This window comes from Protomyctophum parallelum (assembly GCF_964188405.1).
Source record: "Protomyctophum parallelum genome assembly, chromosome: 4".
Classification (NCBI taxonomy): Eukaryota; Metazoa; Chordata; class Actinopteri; order Myctophiformes; family Myctophidae; genus Protomyctophum; species Protomyctophum parallelum.
The window spans coordinates 8,302,097-8,316,179 of NC_139700.1; the positions used below are offsets into that span (position 1 = coordinate 8,302,097).

The 14,083-nt window shown below is 44.9% G+C and overlaps 1 protein-coding gene across 1 annotated transcript in view; it reads right to left on the reverse strand.

The window, feature by feature from the left end:
* Nucleotides 1-13,133, reverse strand: part of necab2 (N-terminal EF-hand calcium binding protein 2) — a gene marked incomplete at its 5' end in the record, with an annotated part of 168,900 nt that extends 155,767 nt beyond the window's left edge. Inside the window, 2 exons of the mRNA XM_083763985.1 lie at nucleotides 4,576-4,600; nucleotides 12,774-13,133. Of these exons, the coding sequence (XP_083620111.1) occupies nucleotides 4,576-4,600; nucleotides 12,774-13,133 (385 nt within the window). The remainder of the gene's footprint in view (nucleotides 1-4,575; nucleotides 4,601-12,773) is intronic.
* Nucleotides 13,134-14,083: the final 950 nt, after the last annotated feature.

Below are 14,083 nucleotides of genomic sequence, written 5' to 3' on the forward strand. Positions count from 1 at the left end.
TGCACACACACACGCTGCATGCATACGCATTACCTTCAGACACACAGAGCTTATAGGGTCAGAGTGGACATCCCTCGCACAGCTCTGCTCTGAACGGACCGACAGAATGGAGCCAATTAAGCGTCCATTAGCGCCTGCTGGGCAAGTAGCGCCTACATGATACTGGCCTCCTCTTTCTCGCTCTTACGGCTCCTTCTTATGCTCGCTTTCTCTCCTCCCCTAAGTTCTTCTCCCCCCACCGCCTGCACTCTCCTCTTTAGAAATATTTCTCCGTTAGCCTCTCTTCTCTCTCTCTCTCATTAGAGCAGTACCAGCCTTCCTTCCCAGGAGAGCAAGGGTTGAGGATAAAAATAGTTCTTCATAGCTCAGTCAGTCGCCCATTTTTCTTTCTCTCTCTCTCTCTCTCTCTCTCTCTCTATCCCCTATAACCAGGTTTCTCTTTAACACTTGCAGCGCTGGCATTTATTGAAAAATTAGGATCTAATTCACGCCAGCATTTTTTCCAGCCGAGCTCATCATTTGACTAAATGTTAGTTTCCCCAGGCTAACGTAAGTAGCATTATGGCTCGATCGATCGAATGCACTATAAAAGCGCAATTGCCATTAATCAACGGCAATGGCAGTAAGCGTAGTATCAAAAGCTCTCTCTCTCTCTCTCTAAGTCAGCAACAAAAGTTCAGAAACTTCGGTTAATCATTTCTCCACTGGTTGATTAGTCACCTTTACAACAATGTATAGATTGTCAGGATTGGGTGTTCGTGGAATGAGTAACACAATTAACAAAATGTGGGTTAGCGCCTCCAAAAGAATTGCCAAAATGGCAAGTGGTTGGTATTCATCCTTGCTTTGAGTTGCTTAGTGGATTGGATGATTGCACTCTCACACAGTAATAAGGAATGAAAAACAGATATTGGCCAGTTTTACACTATTATCCAAAAGCAGCTGCAGCTTGGCACCATGCTGGTCACCAAACCTAGCCACATTTTGCTGTGGGATGGGATGGCATCCCATTCCTCAGCCATGTTTTGTTGCAAGTCCTCCAACGTGGTTCTGTTGGTCACTCTAGCACATACAGCACGTCCAAACTGATCCCACAAGTGTTCAAATGGGTTGAGGTCTGGACTGACAGCAGTCCATTCCATCTACTTCACTCCCAAATTCTGTAGGTAGGCTACACTGTGATGACCCTGGCTCTGTAGGGGCGAGCGTTGTCATCCTGGAGGATGGCGTTAGGTCCCAGATTCTGAAGATATGGGATCGCCACTGGCTCCAGAATCTCCTCCCGATATCTCACTGCATTTGATATTGCCTTCAATGATGACAACCTCAAGTTCTGTCTTGCCTGTGAGAGAGATACTGCTCCATACTATGCCTACGTAGCTGATGCAGCTGCTTTTGATCTTCAACCCGCTACTGAGTTCCCTAACAATGAGTGTAAAATATGAATAAAGTGTAAAAATATGTGTTGTTTTTCCCTCCATAACTTGTGTGAGAGTGCAATCCACTAAGCAACTTGAAGAAAGGCTAAAGGTATCTGCCAGTCTGCCTGTGTTTTAACTATCTGTGTCCCACATGGAGATCTCTGTATCTGCCAGTCTGCCTGTGTCTGGAGAGTGCAAACTGACTGTGAAGTGGTTAAAGCGTTATTCATAGTCTGGATTTTCGGTGGTGAGGTGACCACCGAACTACAACATGACATCACTGAGCCGCGGTGAAGAGCAAACCACCGCCACCGCCCTTCTCTCTGTCTTTACTCACCACCGCTCAATGTTAATTCAGCTCCGGTGGTTACCTCACCACTATGAATGAGCCTTTAGTAATCAATTTGCAGGTGTGGGGTTGCCATGGCAATCAATTGGCTGAGGCAGAGGCTGGAAATTGCACATGTGAGGGAACTTTGGCCCACTGGCAGAGCCTGAGCAGAGCATTTTGTGGTGGTTCTGGAGAACCGTGGGTCCGACCGACTCGATACCGGGCACTGTACTCCCTGCGAGGGTGTGGAATTTAAGGTATTATTAGTGAGGACCTAGTATATGAAGATAGGTTTAAAAGTGGTGAAGTGGTCCTTTAAGATCCGTGGTGACATAATCAGTCCCTAACCAGTCAGTTTGCTGACCGAGGCAGAATGAGTGAACTATTGAAATGTCACGTCAAAAGAATGTGTCGGTCCATTCACTTAATTCTGGAGAACGTGTTGCAGTTTTTATTTTATTATATTTATTTTATGCATGTCAAATCAGGACACATAATTTCAGATATATGGGTCTGGCTCTTCCTGAAAGGATCAAGTCAACGACATTGGACAGGATGTTTCTGGTAAGTTCACAAACAGTATGTTGGCAACAACTGGGTGGTAAACAGCCGCTGTCAATGTTGAGTCACAAATTGGTATGTTTAAACAAAATGCCAAAGTATACCAATTAGACCATACTGGCTGTGTGTGTGCAGTCATTATCTTCTCAATGGTGGGGGTTTATCTGACTCAGAGAGTAGGCAAGGAAGAATCTCCAGTGCATGTTCTGCTGCCATCTCTTTCTCCACAGAAACACACAAGTTAAAACACACACATGCACGCACGCACGCACGCGCCATCTGGCTGATATGAAAGCAAAGCTTTTTAAGCTGTCTCCTCATTAGTTTTTATATTCTTTCCCGTCAAACGCACACAGAACGCGGACGAGCAAGAAGAACGTAGTGAGAGAGGATAGAAGGAGATGAGAGAGATCTACACAAGATATAGAGGAATGAGAATAGAGAGAAAGAAGGAGAGAGAGAATGCAAGAGGGGATATACAAACTGCTCCCCGCATGGCACAACAACAGTGATACAAACTTTACCCGTTAAGAATACTTTAAGAAACAAGTTAAAAATACACTGTCTGCCATTCACAGCCAGTCACCGGGAGCTCGGTTGGCAGCCTGGGTGTTGCTGGAGGACACGTTGATGTGTTTCTGGCTGCAAACCAACCACAGATACATTGAAAGTTGATATTTCTGAACCACCCAAAAACATATCAACGTTTCCAGAAGTCACCTCAATCCTAACAACCCACCCACACACACACCTGCGCCCACCCATTTTAATATAGGATTATGAACGATTGTAGAGTATAGCAGCAGCAGTTAATTTAACTACCTATTTAATTGATTACAAAACAATAATGTTTATCAAATATATATAAATATATACTGTGTAGTGTATATATGTTTTAATTTTCAAAAATAAAAGCATTCTAGTAGTTCTGTAACTACAATCTCTCTACATTCAGGGGATGACGTCGTGACGTCCACTGTTTTTCGTGTAGCTCAGAAGAGTGTAACCAAATGGATGAGTCCTCCTCGGAATTGAATTTACTAACTATAATAATAAGGGACATTCAAGCTTGTTGGCCTACTCTAAAACTACATGAAACATTGGATTGCATAAGAATCACTTATAGTAGCTTAAACCATTTTGACCTGAGATCAGATTCTAAAGTGGTTCAGTGGTTCTTCGATTTTTCAAAAATAGCAGACCTACAAGCTCGTAGCTTGTAGATATGCTAAAGCATAACGTGCTAACACCAAAAGGGGTTAATATGGAAGTCAGACTCAGAATAAATAATGAACATATTAGAATTAGACAGACAGACAGACAGACAGACAGACAGACCTTCACAGGTTCAAAATGACAGACCCAAACCCTAATTGACCCCTGAAATTGGTTCCGAGATCCGAGTGGAGCCAGCATAAAAAAAAAAGAAAGACGCACCCGCGGTACCCATTATTTAATGGAATAACATTAAATCACATGTTTTCACCTCGATGAATAAGTGATGTCATGCAATACATGATGATCACACCATTGATTCCACAGAGGTTTGATGCGCTTTGTGCATGCATGCTCTCTCGGATTTCACTTTAACTGATGGGGAAATAACTTTGTTCCCCCCCATACAGTATAATGCGCTGCCGTTATCTGATCCCTGGTCAGCCCGTTTATCACAGCAGCCCGATCCCCACAGGCATCTGCTGTTTTCATACCGTACTTTGTTTTAGCTTGTTTGACACCTTGATCGGGTTGAGAGAGCGACTGTGAAGAATGGTCATTGCCGTCAATTACGCAAACAAAAGGAGAACAGTGCTAGAACAGCGCCGGTTAAATAATAAATACACCAGTCATCCCCCAATAGTGCGGGGACATTCAGACCCTTCTGAACTAACGATAACGGCGTGTCTGGATCTACCCCAAGTTATGGACATGCCATATCATGTCATGTTCCTAGTCTCCTAGAGTATATGATAAATCATATTACATCATACATTGTACCATATCAACATTATAGTACAATTGCACAAACATCCCTTTCACTTAATTAGCCCAAACTGTACCAAAATGGGACCATGGCTCGTTCATAAAACATCAAGACATGGGCAAAGAAGAGCTGTGAATATTTTTCAGATATTCAAACATGAATGAGGATAGCCCCGATAAGCCATTCTCTGCCTGGTTATAGTCAATTAAACAGTTTTCACTCCAGCACTTCAAACTGCCATATTCACATAATGTTGGAGAAAATGAATTCACTTCACTCACCATCCTTATCGGCTCTTCGGAATATCTGTGGACAGAGAGAGAGAGAATGGTGTTAAATGGAGATTAACATAAAATATTCTGCATTCAAAACATAAAAGCGAAACATATCGATAATAAAGTTTCTAGAACTATTATTCAGTATATCAGCCTTCCTCTCAAAAAATAAAATAGAATACAATACTAGAAAAAGTGCCCTTCTGGGCACAGGTCTCCACCAGGATAGGAATGTAGGACATTGCAGCTTGCCTTCATCTGGTGGTTGGATAAAAGGGCAACAAAAGTAAAAAATCACGCGATGTGTTCATGATTTGCAGCATTTTGTTTGAAACTGAGCACTCCTCTGAACTTTGGAAGCCAATCTTAACCAATCAGGATGGAGTCTGAGAAATCTGAAAGACCCGTTTCGTTGAATGGCTCTAGAGAGACTGTGTACCAATTTGCGCGATGTTTGGACAAAATCTGTAGGTGTACTGTGCAAAAACTTGTTTTGCACAAAGCGGCCTCCTGGTGGCGCTATAACAGGCCGTTCTGGAAATTTTGGGGCAGAGGTTCATCGTTGGCATCCAGGGAGTGTGTGTGCAAAATTTGGCATCGACCGGGTTAACGGTGCCGGAGATTAGCTGCTCACGGACACACACACGGACGGACGGACGGACGGACACACGGACGGACGGAGTGCAAAACATACTCTCCCCCCATGCCTTCGGCCTGGTGGAGACAATAATGGGTGTCTTAGTTCTAGTAGTGGAACTATTATCCCATCTGATCCTAATAATCTGTACGTCTCACCAACTAAGCTGGCAGCATACTGCAGTACACTATGGCTCTGAAATACAGGTGCAATCATTATTAATGTCATGTCAGAGAACAACATTGCTGTGAAAACAGCTATATTAACACTACAGACTGACAATGATGATGCTTTTCATTGAGATTTAGTTTAGTACATTAGTTTGAAATTGGGTATATTGGCCCATGAATCTTTATGCAGCGCCTCGGGGGATATGTGACTCTCTAATAATTCAAGCAGAGGACCATTAAAGACTTTCCCAGCCGCCGAAACACTCATCCACGCATGCATTACATCCCGGATTGATTACTGCAACAGTATCCTCAAACGGCACCGCCTCCAAAGTCCTCAACAAACTCCAACGCGTCAGCTGCCCAGTACACGCTCCAGAGACCACCATAGACATAAGGTAGGCTCTGGGGCGTCTGTATTTCAAGGGAAGGTCAACGGGAGGCGATATTGGCCATAGCTTTCCCGAGATTCCTTGTGAAGCATAGGGGAAGGAAAACGGAAGAGCGGAAGGGGACGTTCGTTATAGGCCAATCGGAGTCGCGACTCCCTCTTTCCCAGCAGCACTTCAGGATTCCACTTGACTTCCTCCTCCCGTCTGAGACGGGTCGCTCCAACGACCTGCAGCGACCAATGAGGCATCTACGGTATATATTTTTAACCCATTCAGACCTGAGATCAGATTCTAGACAGTTTTCTGAAAAAGCTATGTTTCTATGTCAGTCGTTCTTCGATTAAAAAATAATAGCAGACCTACAAGCTCGTAGCGCGGCACTCGGTGGTGCGCTATAAGCTTGTAGATCTGCTATTATTCAATAGCTAAAGCATAACATGATGCTAACACCAAAAGGGGTTCCCGCCCCAAAAGGGGTTAATATCTATGGAGACCACATTACACCTGTCCTCCACGACCTACACTGGCTCCCCGTCAAAACAAAGAATTCACTACAAGATTCTGCTCACCACCGACAAAGCACTCAACAACCAACAATTGCCTTTCAATTCAATTGCCTTTATCTCGGATTCCTTTCCCAGATTGCACCCCTAGTCAAAATGAGCTTTATTCCACGGCCCATAATGAAAGAACCCCTGATGGCGTCCACAAAGTGTCTTCTCCTGGTGAAAGAAAAGACGAGCGTCTGTCACAACACAAATCAGGTTTCGGAGGAACCTTCAAAATAACAGGTTTCATTGAAAAAAATTGGTGGTTTTGGAATGGCAGGGGATGTGTTGAATAAATATGTACGAAGAGAGTAAACACACTCATGCACACATTATACTACCGTATTTGGTACGGTAGTATAAAAGGTAGGTGGCTAGCGCACATCCAGTTCTTGTCTGGTGCTGGACTAAGGTAAGTACAGTGAAGAGAGGAGAGTCCGCACACAGATTTGCTCCAAGGTGTTTGCTTAATTAATTGTGTATTAATTATGGTGTTTTGAATAAAAAGCAAACACCTTGGAGCAAATCTGTGTGCGGACTCTCCTCTCTTCACTATTTGGTACGGTGCCAGAATATAATTCAGTGATTCTCAAACATTTGTATATCAACGACCCACAAATTGATAGTCTTTTTTTCAAAATAGCCGATCTTCAACTTCACAATGCAACGCATAGACTGCGTGAAAAGAGGAGTTAACGGGCAATTATGGGCACTAGATTTGCCCGTAAACCTCAAGTTTAGCGGGCATATACAGTAATATACGGTAATATACAGGTGTGATGGTACAATTCGGGAGTTTACCAGAGTTTGTTGAAAAGTTTAATGGGAGTTTCCTGTAATATACACATCCGTATTCCATGCTTTTTGCGCAGATAGGTTGTCCTTTTCTCCACTTTCAGAACCAGTAATATAAACTCTATGTTAATGTTATGTATGTAAACATGCATTTCAATATGATATGGCCCAGTTCCACCACCCACACACACACACACACGTGTGTGAAATGTTCCTGAATTATACCTAGGTGACGGTTTGCAGCATGTCACATCTGAAAGGTGCTTTGCACAACAATGGCAGTGTACACACAATTATACAGAGTTGATGAGTACAGAACCTGAACCTAATTTATGTAAAATAGCATTTTGAATTTCCACACTTCCCAAACAGTTCGACACTTCACACAATGTCAGAATGACACTTCACAAACAATATGGAAAAAATACATTCCTTTGCTTCACTTGGTGAGAGCTGAAGGAAAGTCATTAGAGAAATGCAATTTGCTTGTCAGACAAATGTCCTTTTCTCAGCTACAGGAGGTGCATGTATGTACAACATTTGGAACAATGTAGGTGGACAACCTCTGATGCCATTTAGTCAGAGAAAGTTGTCAGAATCATGTCAAATCTGGGAATACATTTCTTACCAAGAAATGTCTACACCAATGTATTTGTAAAGGTGTGTACTGTCTACTAACATATCCCACATTGTAATTTATTCAGCCACCCTAGGGGAATTTTTGACAGCTGCTGAAAGTTGGGGTACCATTAACAACCTATATAAAGACAAATGTTCTAAATTCCATTATTCTCTAAGTAGCATGTGATGTGTCAAACTAGGGGGTTTTCATTATTCTGAATCAGTTTTGCACAAAAAACACTCATTGGGCTAAAGACGGCCATAGCCATCATCACAAATGTGATGAGGTCAAGTGGATATGAATGAAGAATCATGAAAATCCCCTAGTTTGACACGTCACATGCTACTTAAAGTATAATTAAATTTAGAACATTTTGCCTAATATTGGTTGTTGATGGTAGCCCAACTTTCAGCAGCTGTCAACAATTCCCTTAGGGTGGCGGAATAGAAACCAATGTGGGATGTGTTAGTAGACACCTTTACAAACACATTGGTGAAGACATTTCTTAGTAAGAAATGCATTCCCAGATTGTATTAACATCGCCTAATTATGTTCATAATAATTTAACTACTAGCTCAGATCCAACTGTGACATTATGGGGCTGAGTCTGAAGCATATGACCTGACCTACATAGACTAAGGTCTATTGTACATTGTCCCCAATCTTCCTCCAAGAAAAGAAACCCTAGTATCTTTACTATACTCACTTCTTATACAAGAAACGGATGGTTTGTTCATCTTGGAGTGAGACCAAACGACCTAGTGTCAGTAGCAGCTCAAATGAGCGATGTTCCCACTTATTCCCAGTGACAAACTGTTCAGAGTTGTGAATGTGACTGCACCCACTGGTCATGTACTGTAGACAGACAGACAGAGAACTACAAGCCTGAGAGGAAGCATACTGTTCCAGAGAAGGGCTGAACTCTAGTCTCTCTCTGATGCACTAGTGGCCACCATTACGTGTACTGTACATGTTGAGACTAGAGAGAGAGAGAGAGAGAGAGAGAGAGAGAGAGAGAGAGAGAGAGAGCAAAGTTAAAATACCCCAATATTATCGGCTGAAAAGTCAGAGAAAGAAAGATTGTTCTATAGGAGAGATGCAGGGAGAGAAGAGTGGAGAGTAGAGGCGAGGAGACGGTGAGGAGAGATTAGAGGAGAGGAGATGGTGAGGAGAGATGGTGAGGAGAGGAGATGGTGAGGAGAGATGGTGAGGAGAGATTAGAGGAGACTAGGAGATGGGGCAGAGGATAAATGAGAAGAGACTGAAAGGAAAGGAAAGGAAAGGAAAGGAAAGGAAAGGAAAGGAAAGGAAAGGAAAGGAAAGGAAAGGAAAGGAAAGGAAAGGAAAGGAAAGGAAAGGAAAGGAAAGGAAAGGAAAGGAAAGGAAAGGAAAGGAAAGGAAAGGAAAGGAAAGGAAAGGAAAGGAAAGGAAAGGAAAGGAAAGGAAAGGAAAGGAAAGGTGGATTAAGAAAACATGCAGTAGAAGGGGAGTTTGGGGAAGCCGCAAGGACCAAACAAAGAGAGGAAACAAAGGCGGAGAACACTGAAATTAGGACAACAGCAAGCGTATCACAGCAGCACAGCAGAGGAGAGGGGAAGGCAAGCGTATCACAGCAGCACAGCAGAGGAGAGGGGAAGGCAAGCAGCGTAGTACAGCTATAGACCGATTCCGTACCGGTTTCATGGTCGCAGCCTACGTATTTCCTGTAGGCGGACTCGACGTAGCTGCGGGGGTAAAACCCTCACCAGGCGCACATCTTCCACTACAGTGAACGGCAGAGTGACTGATGTTAGTTTGCCTCAAACTTTACTCCTTTACCTGCTTTTTTACTAACACTAACATTACAAAGATGCCCAGAACATCGAGATGAACCTGTGTAGTTTATGGCTGCTCCAACAGTAGTGGCAACATAACAAATCAAATAAAACGGAATGTCTAATATCCACCGCGATGGCTGAGACCAGAGCCATTGAGTAATGGTTGAGACAAAGCAGTGAAGAATCCTGCAAGATACATAATTTCAGTCTTACCCAATACCCAATCTTTCTGTTTTATGAACACAAGGCTGCTGTATTTTATACCTCATACTAAGCATTTAAAGTATGAGGTATAAAGTACAGCAGCCTTGTGTTAATAAAACAGAAATATTTGGTATTGGGTAAGACTGGCGTTATGTATCTTTCACTGCTTTGTCTCAACCATTGCTCAATGGCTCTGGTCTCAGCCATCGCGGTGGATATTAGACATTCCGTTTTATTTTATTTGTTATGTTGCCACTACTGTTGGAGCAGCCATAAACTACACAGGTTCATCTCGATGTTCTGGGCATCTTTGTAATGTTAGTGTTAGTAAAAAAGCAGGTAAAGGAGTAAAGTTTGAGGCAAACTAACATCAGTCACTCTGCCGTTCACTGTAGTGGAAGATGTGCGCCTGGTGAGGGTTTTACCCCCGCAGCTACGTCGAGTCCGCCTACAGGAAATACGTAGGCTGCGACCATGAAACCGGTACGGAATCGGTCTATACTGAGAAGACAGGCCCACGGGCACACGCACGCACGCACACCCTAGCCCTGTTTTTAGGACTCGGACTTAGTCAGGAATTTTCGATCGAACTTCCGAACCATTAGTTTCTAATTAATTATAAAAATAACTGGGAGCGCACTGTCTGGGAACTGTCTGGGGAGGCAATGGGGGGACACTGACTGGGGAGGCAGTGGGGGGACACTGGGAGGGCACTGGGGGGACACTGTCTGGGGAGGCAGTGGGGGGGGGCACTGTCTGGGGAGGCAGTGGGGGGACACTGTCTGGGGAGGCAGTGGGGGGGGGGACACTGAAGGCACTGGGGGGACACTGTCTGGGGAGGCAGTGGGGGGGGGGCACTGTCTGGGGAGGCAGTGGGGGGACACTGTCTGGGGAGGCAGTGGGGGGGGGGGGCACTGTCTGGGGAGGCAGTGGGGGGACACTGTCTGGGGAGGCAGTGGGGGGGGGACACTGAAGGCACTGGGGGGACACTGTCTGGGGAGGCAGTGGGGGGGGGGGACACTGTGAAGGCACTGGGGGGACACTGTCTGGGGAGGCAGTGGGGGGACACTGTCTGGGGAGGCAGTGGGGGGGGGGGACACTGAAGGCACTGGGGGGACACTGTCTGGGGAGGCAGTGGGGGGGGGGGACACTGTGAAGGCACTGGGGGGACACTGTCTGGGGAGGCAGTGGGGGGACACTGTCTGGGGAGGCAGTGGGGGGGACACTGGGAGGGCACTGGGGGGGAACTGTCTGGGGAGGAACTGGGGGACACTGGGGGGGCACTGTCTGGGGAGTCAGTGGGGGGACACTGTCTGGGGAGGCACTGGGGGGGGGGGACACTGGGCGGCAAAAAAAAACGAATGGTTAAAGCCCATTAATTAAGATTCGAGTGCCAACCCTATCGAGCGAATGTTCAAACACAGCACACACACACACAGTGAACACACACACACACACACACACACACACTTTGTCACAGTGAATAATTCGGATAACATCAAAACTTTGACATTGACATTTGAATGTTTGAGGGAATGGGCAAAGCCATATAGGAGAGTGAAATGCCAAAAGAAGAGTATGTTGTCACAAATTGAAGATGTTAACTTGTGATATGTACAGTAGGACCTTTGTGCAGAGAGCTGGGGAATGCTGGAGAATTTTGACAATCTGTTATCTAGGACCTCACGAGGGTCCTAGATAACAGATTCATATCTCTATATAGGCTGGAAGACATCATTCTGTCTCTTATGTCAAATAAGGAGGCTCAAAATCAACCTTCTATCCTCCTTATCTGCCTCACCCATACTGCTAACAAATGTGTCTTGCAAAAAGGAACGTGCATGCGCGCGCGCACACACACACACACACACACACACACACACACACACACACACACAAACACACCCACACACACACACACACACAGAGAGAACTATAGATATAGGTCAGTGAGTGTACTCAGAAACTGCTTTTATTCTACGTTTTTATCCCCCTAAATCCATTGAAGCTTTACAGGCTGATCTCTGAGGAAAATCATTTTTAGGGCAGCGAATATGATAAACACCTAAATCAATAATGCGCTGATCGCAGCCTCAGCAGCCTTCCCCGCAGCGTAATTGCCCCGCACTCTGGAATAGCTTCATCAATTATTAAGTTTAGCTATGGCTGTCAAAGACGGCATTAGGATGAAGGTGCGTATCTATCGTATGCATTAGGTCACTGCCAGAGATTAATATATATGCACAGAGCTGGTAAAAACAGCAGGCACATAAGGGATTATGCGTGATTATTTTCTATAAGGCTAGAAGTAATGGGAGTGTCATGTCAATAATATACATTGCGAAATAAACGTATAGCTTTATGTGAACTTCAGACTTATTATTACTCTACCAGAGTCATACAGCCTACTACAATACTATTCAGTATATAGGCTAGGGAGTAGGGCGGCTACTTGTCTGGGATGACTATAATTGATTATTCTAACAAGGAACAACAAGTTACATATAGGGACAGTTGCAGGTATAATAGGAATTATCTTATTCTTGCTTCTTTTTATTTGTGGAATATGTAAAAGAAAAAAGGAGGGGGGGAAGTAGCCCATTATGAATCATGTCATCATGTAAAACCATATTTTCAGTCAGGGTTTTACATTATGACATTCATAAAAGGCTACTTTTCGTAGTTTGATAGATGGAGTAAAGATGATGCAGATCAGACCAGATCATGATATGGAGTTTGTTTGGACGATTCAAGTGCAGCTGTTTCCAGTTACAACTACTAATTGTGGAGGAAACAGCATATCTTTCTCAACAAGGTGTGTTAGTGCAGCTAATCATAATGTATCTCATCTTTCTGTGTGCGTTAGGTGCGCAGTCAGCGCACCGTCCGGTCTGGTCCAAGACAAGACAAGCCACAAGCGCACGGCACGCACCCCCCCAAAAAACAAACAAACCCTCGACTCGACGTGAACCGGACCAACTGCCCCACACAGGTGTCTGTAGTTTTCTCTAATACTCACATCCAATATGACGGAGATGCCTTTACGCGGCTCGGGGGCGAAGAACTGCTCCTGCGCCACGGCCACCTCCTCCTTGCTGCCGGCGTACTCCCGGCTGGAGATGTTCTTGTTGTCGCTCATCTTGGTGACGATCCAGCGGACGAGCCCGTCGATACCACCGCCGGGCTGCACGCCGCTGCTGTTCCCGGACTGCGCTGCCGTCGCGGACTCCTCGCTCTCCTCCTGGCTGGGCTGTGGAGGGTCGTTGGGTGGCTGGTGGTCGCTGCTGTCCTGGCTGGCCCGGAGGACTTTATTGGCTTGTTCCTTGTTGAGCAGTTTGTGGACGCCGTCCCTGCAGTAGCGCGCTGCCTGCTCACACATCCTTTTGCCGCGGAGCGCTCATGCTGCGCTCTATGGGGGGAAGCACTGCCCCCCCCGCTCCTCCTCCCCTTCCCACCTGACATCACAGCACAACGACCCGAAAACACACCCACCAAACCCTGCCTAGTCCTACCTACCCCCTCTCGCATCAGCTTGTGTGTGTGTGTGTGTGTGTGTGTGTGTGTGTGTGTGTGTGTGTGTGTGTGTGTGTGTGTGTGTGTGTGTGTGTGTGTGTGTGTGTGTGTGTGTGTGTGTGTGTGTGTGTGTGTGTGTGTGTGTGTGTGTCTTAATGTATGCATGCAGTGCTGTAGGCCTACTACAGTACAGTGTATGCAGCACCATACTCTCGTCTCTTATCTGTATTGTATCACATTCACAGGTTTGAATTGATTGATTGAACACTTTGCAGAAAAAATATCAGAGTTCAATACAAGGTCTGCTAAGATCACTTAACCCATTAACCCAAGAAAGCACAATGGCATATTCAATTCATCTGAACATTTAATGCCATATAAAATACAGTACTATGCAAAAACATCATATAAACTGTTTGACTTTTTTTTTTTTACTGGGGCCAGTCTCGAAATGCAGCCACTCGTAAGTGCTCTGTGATAGCTGGTTTGAAGGAGTCTAGGGATTCACATTCCTTTACGACTGTTGATAGGTTCCACATGTTTGTGCGGCATAGGAGCTAATTTAACCCCTTGTTTGAGCCAAATCTGGGTTGAGCTTGATTTGAGGAGCTCCCCCTCTGGTGTTGTGATTGTGGACAGCGTTGACATTAAAGGACCTACCGGACCGGTATAACATAAAATTCAACTTGTTCCATTTCTTTTGTGCTTTTGAGGCTCCCATATAGTGTTTTCTAGCCCCACAAATAACCAATTTTGAACAATCAGGCTTTCATATCATATAGGTGCTTTAATTGAAATTGCTCTCAGGAACAGTTC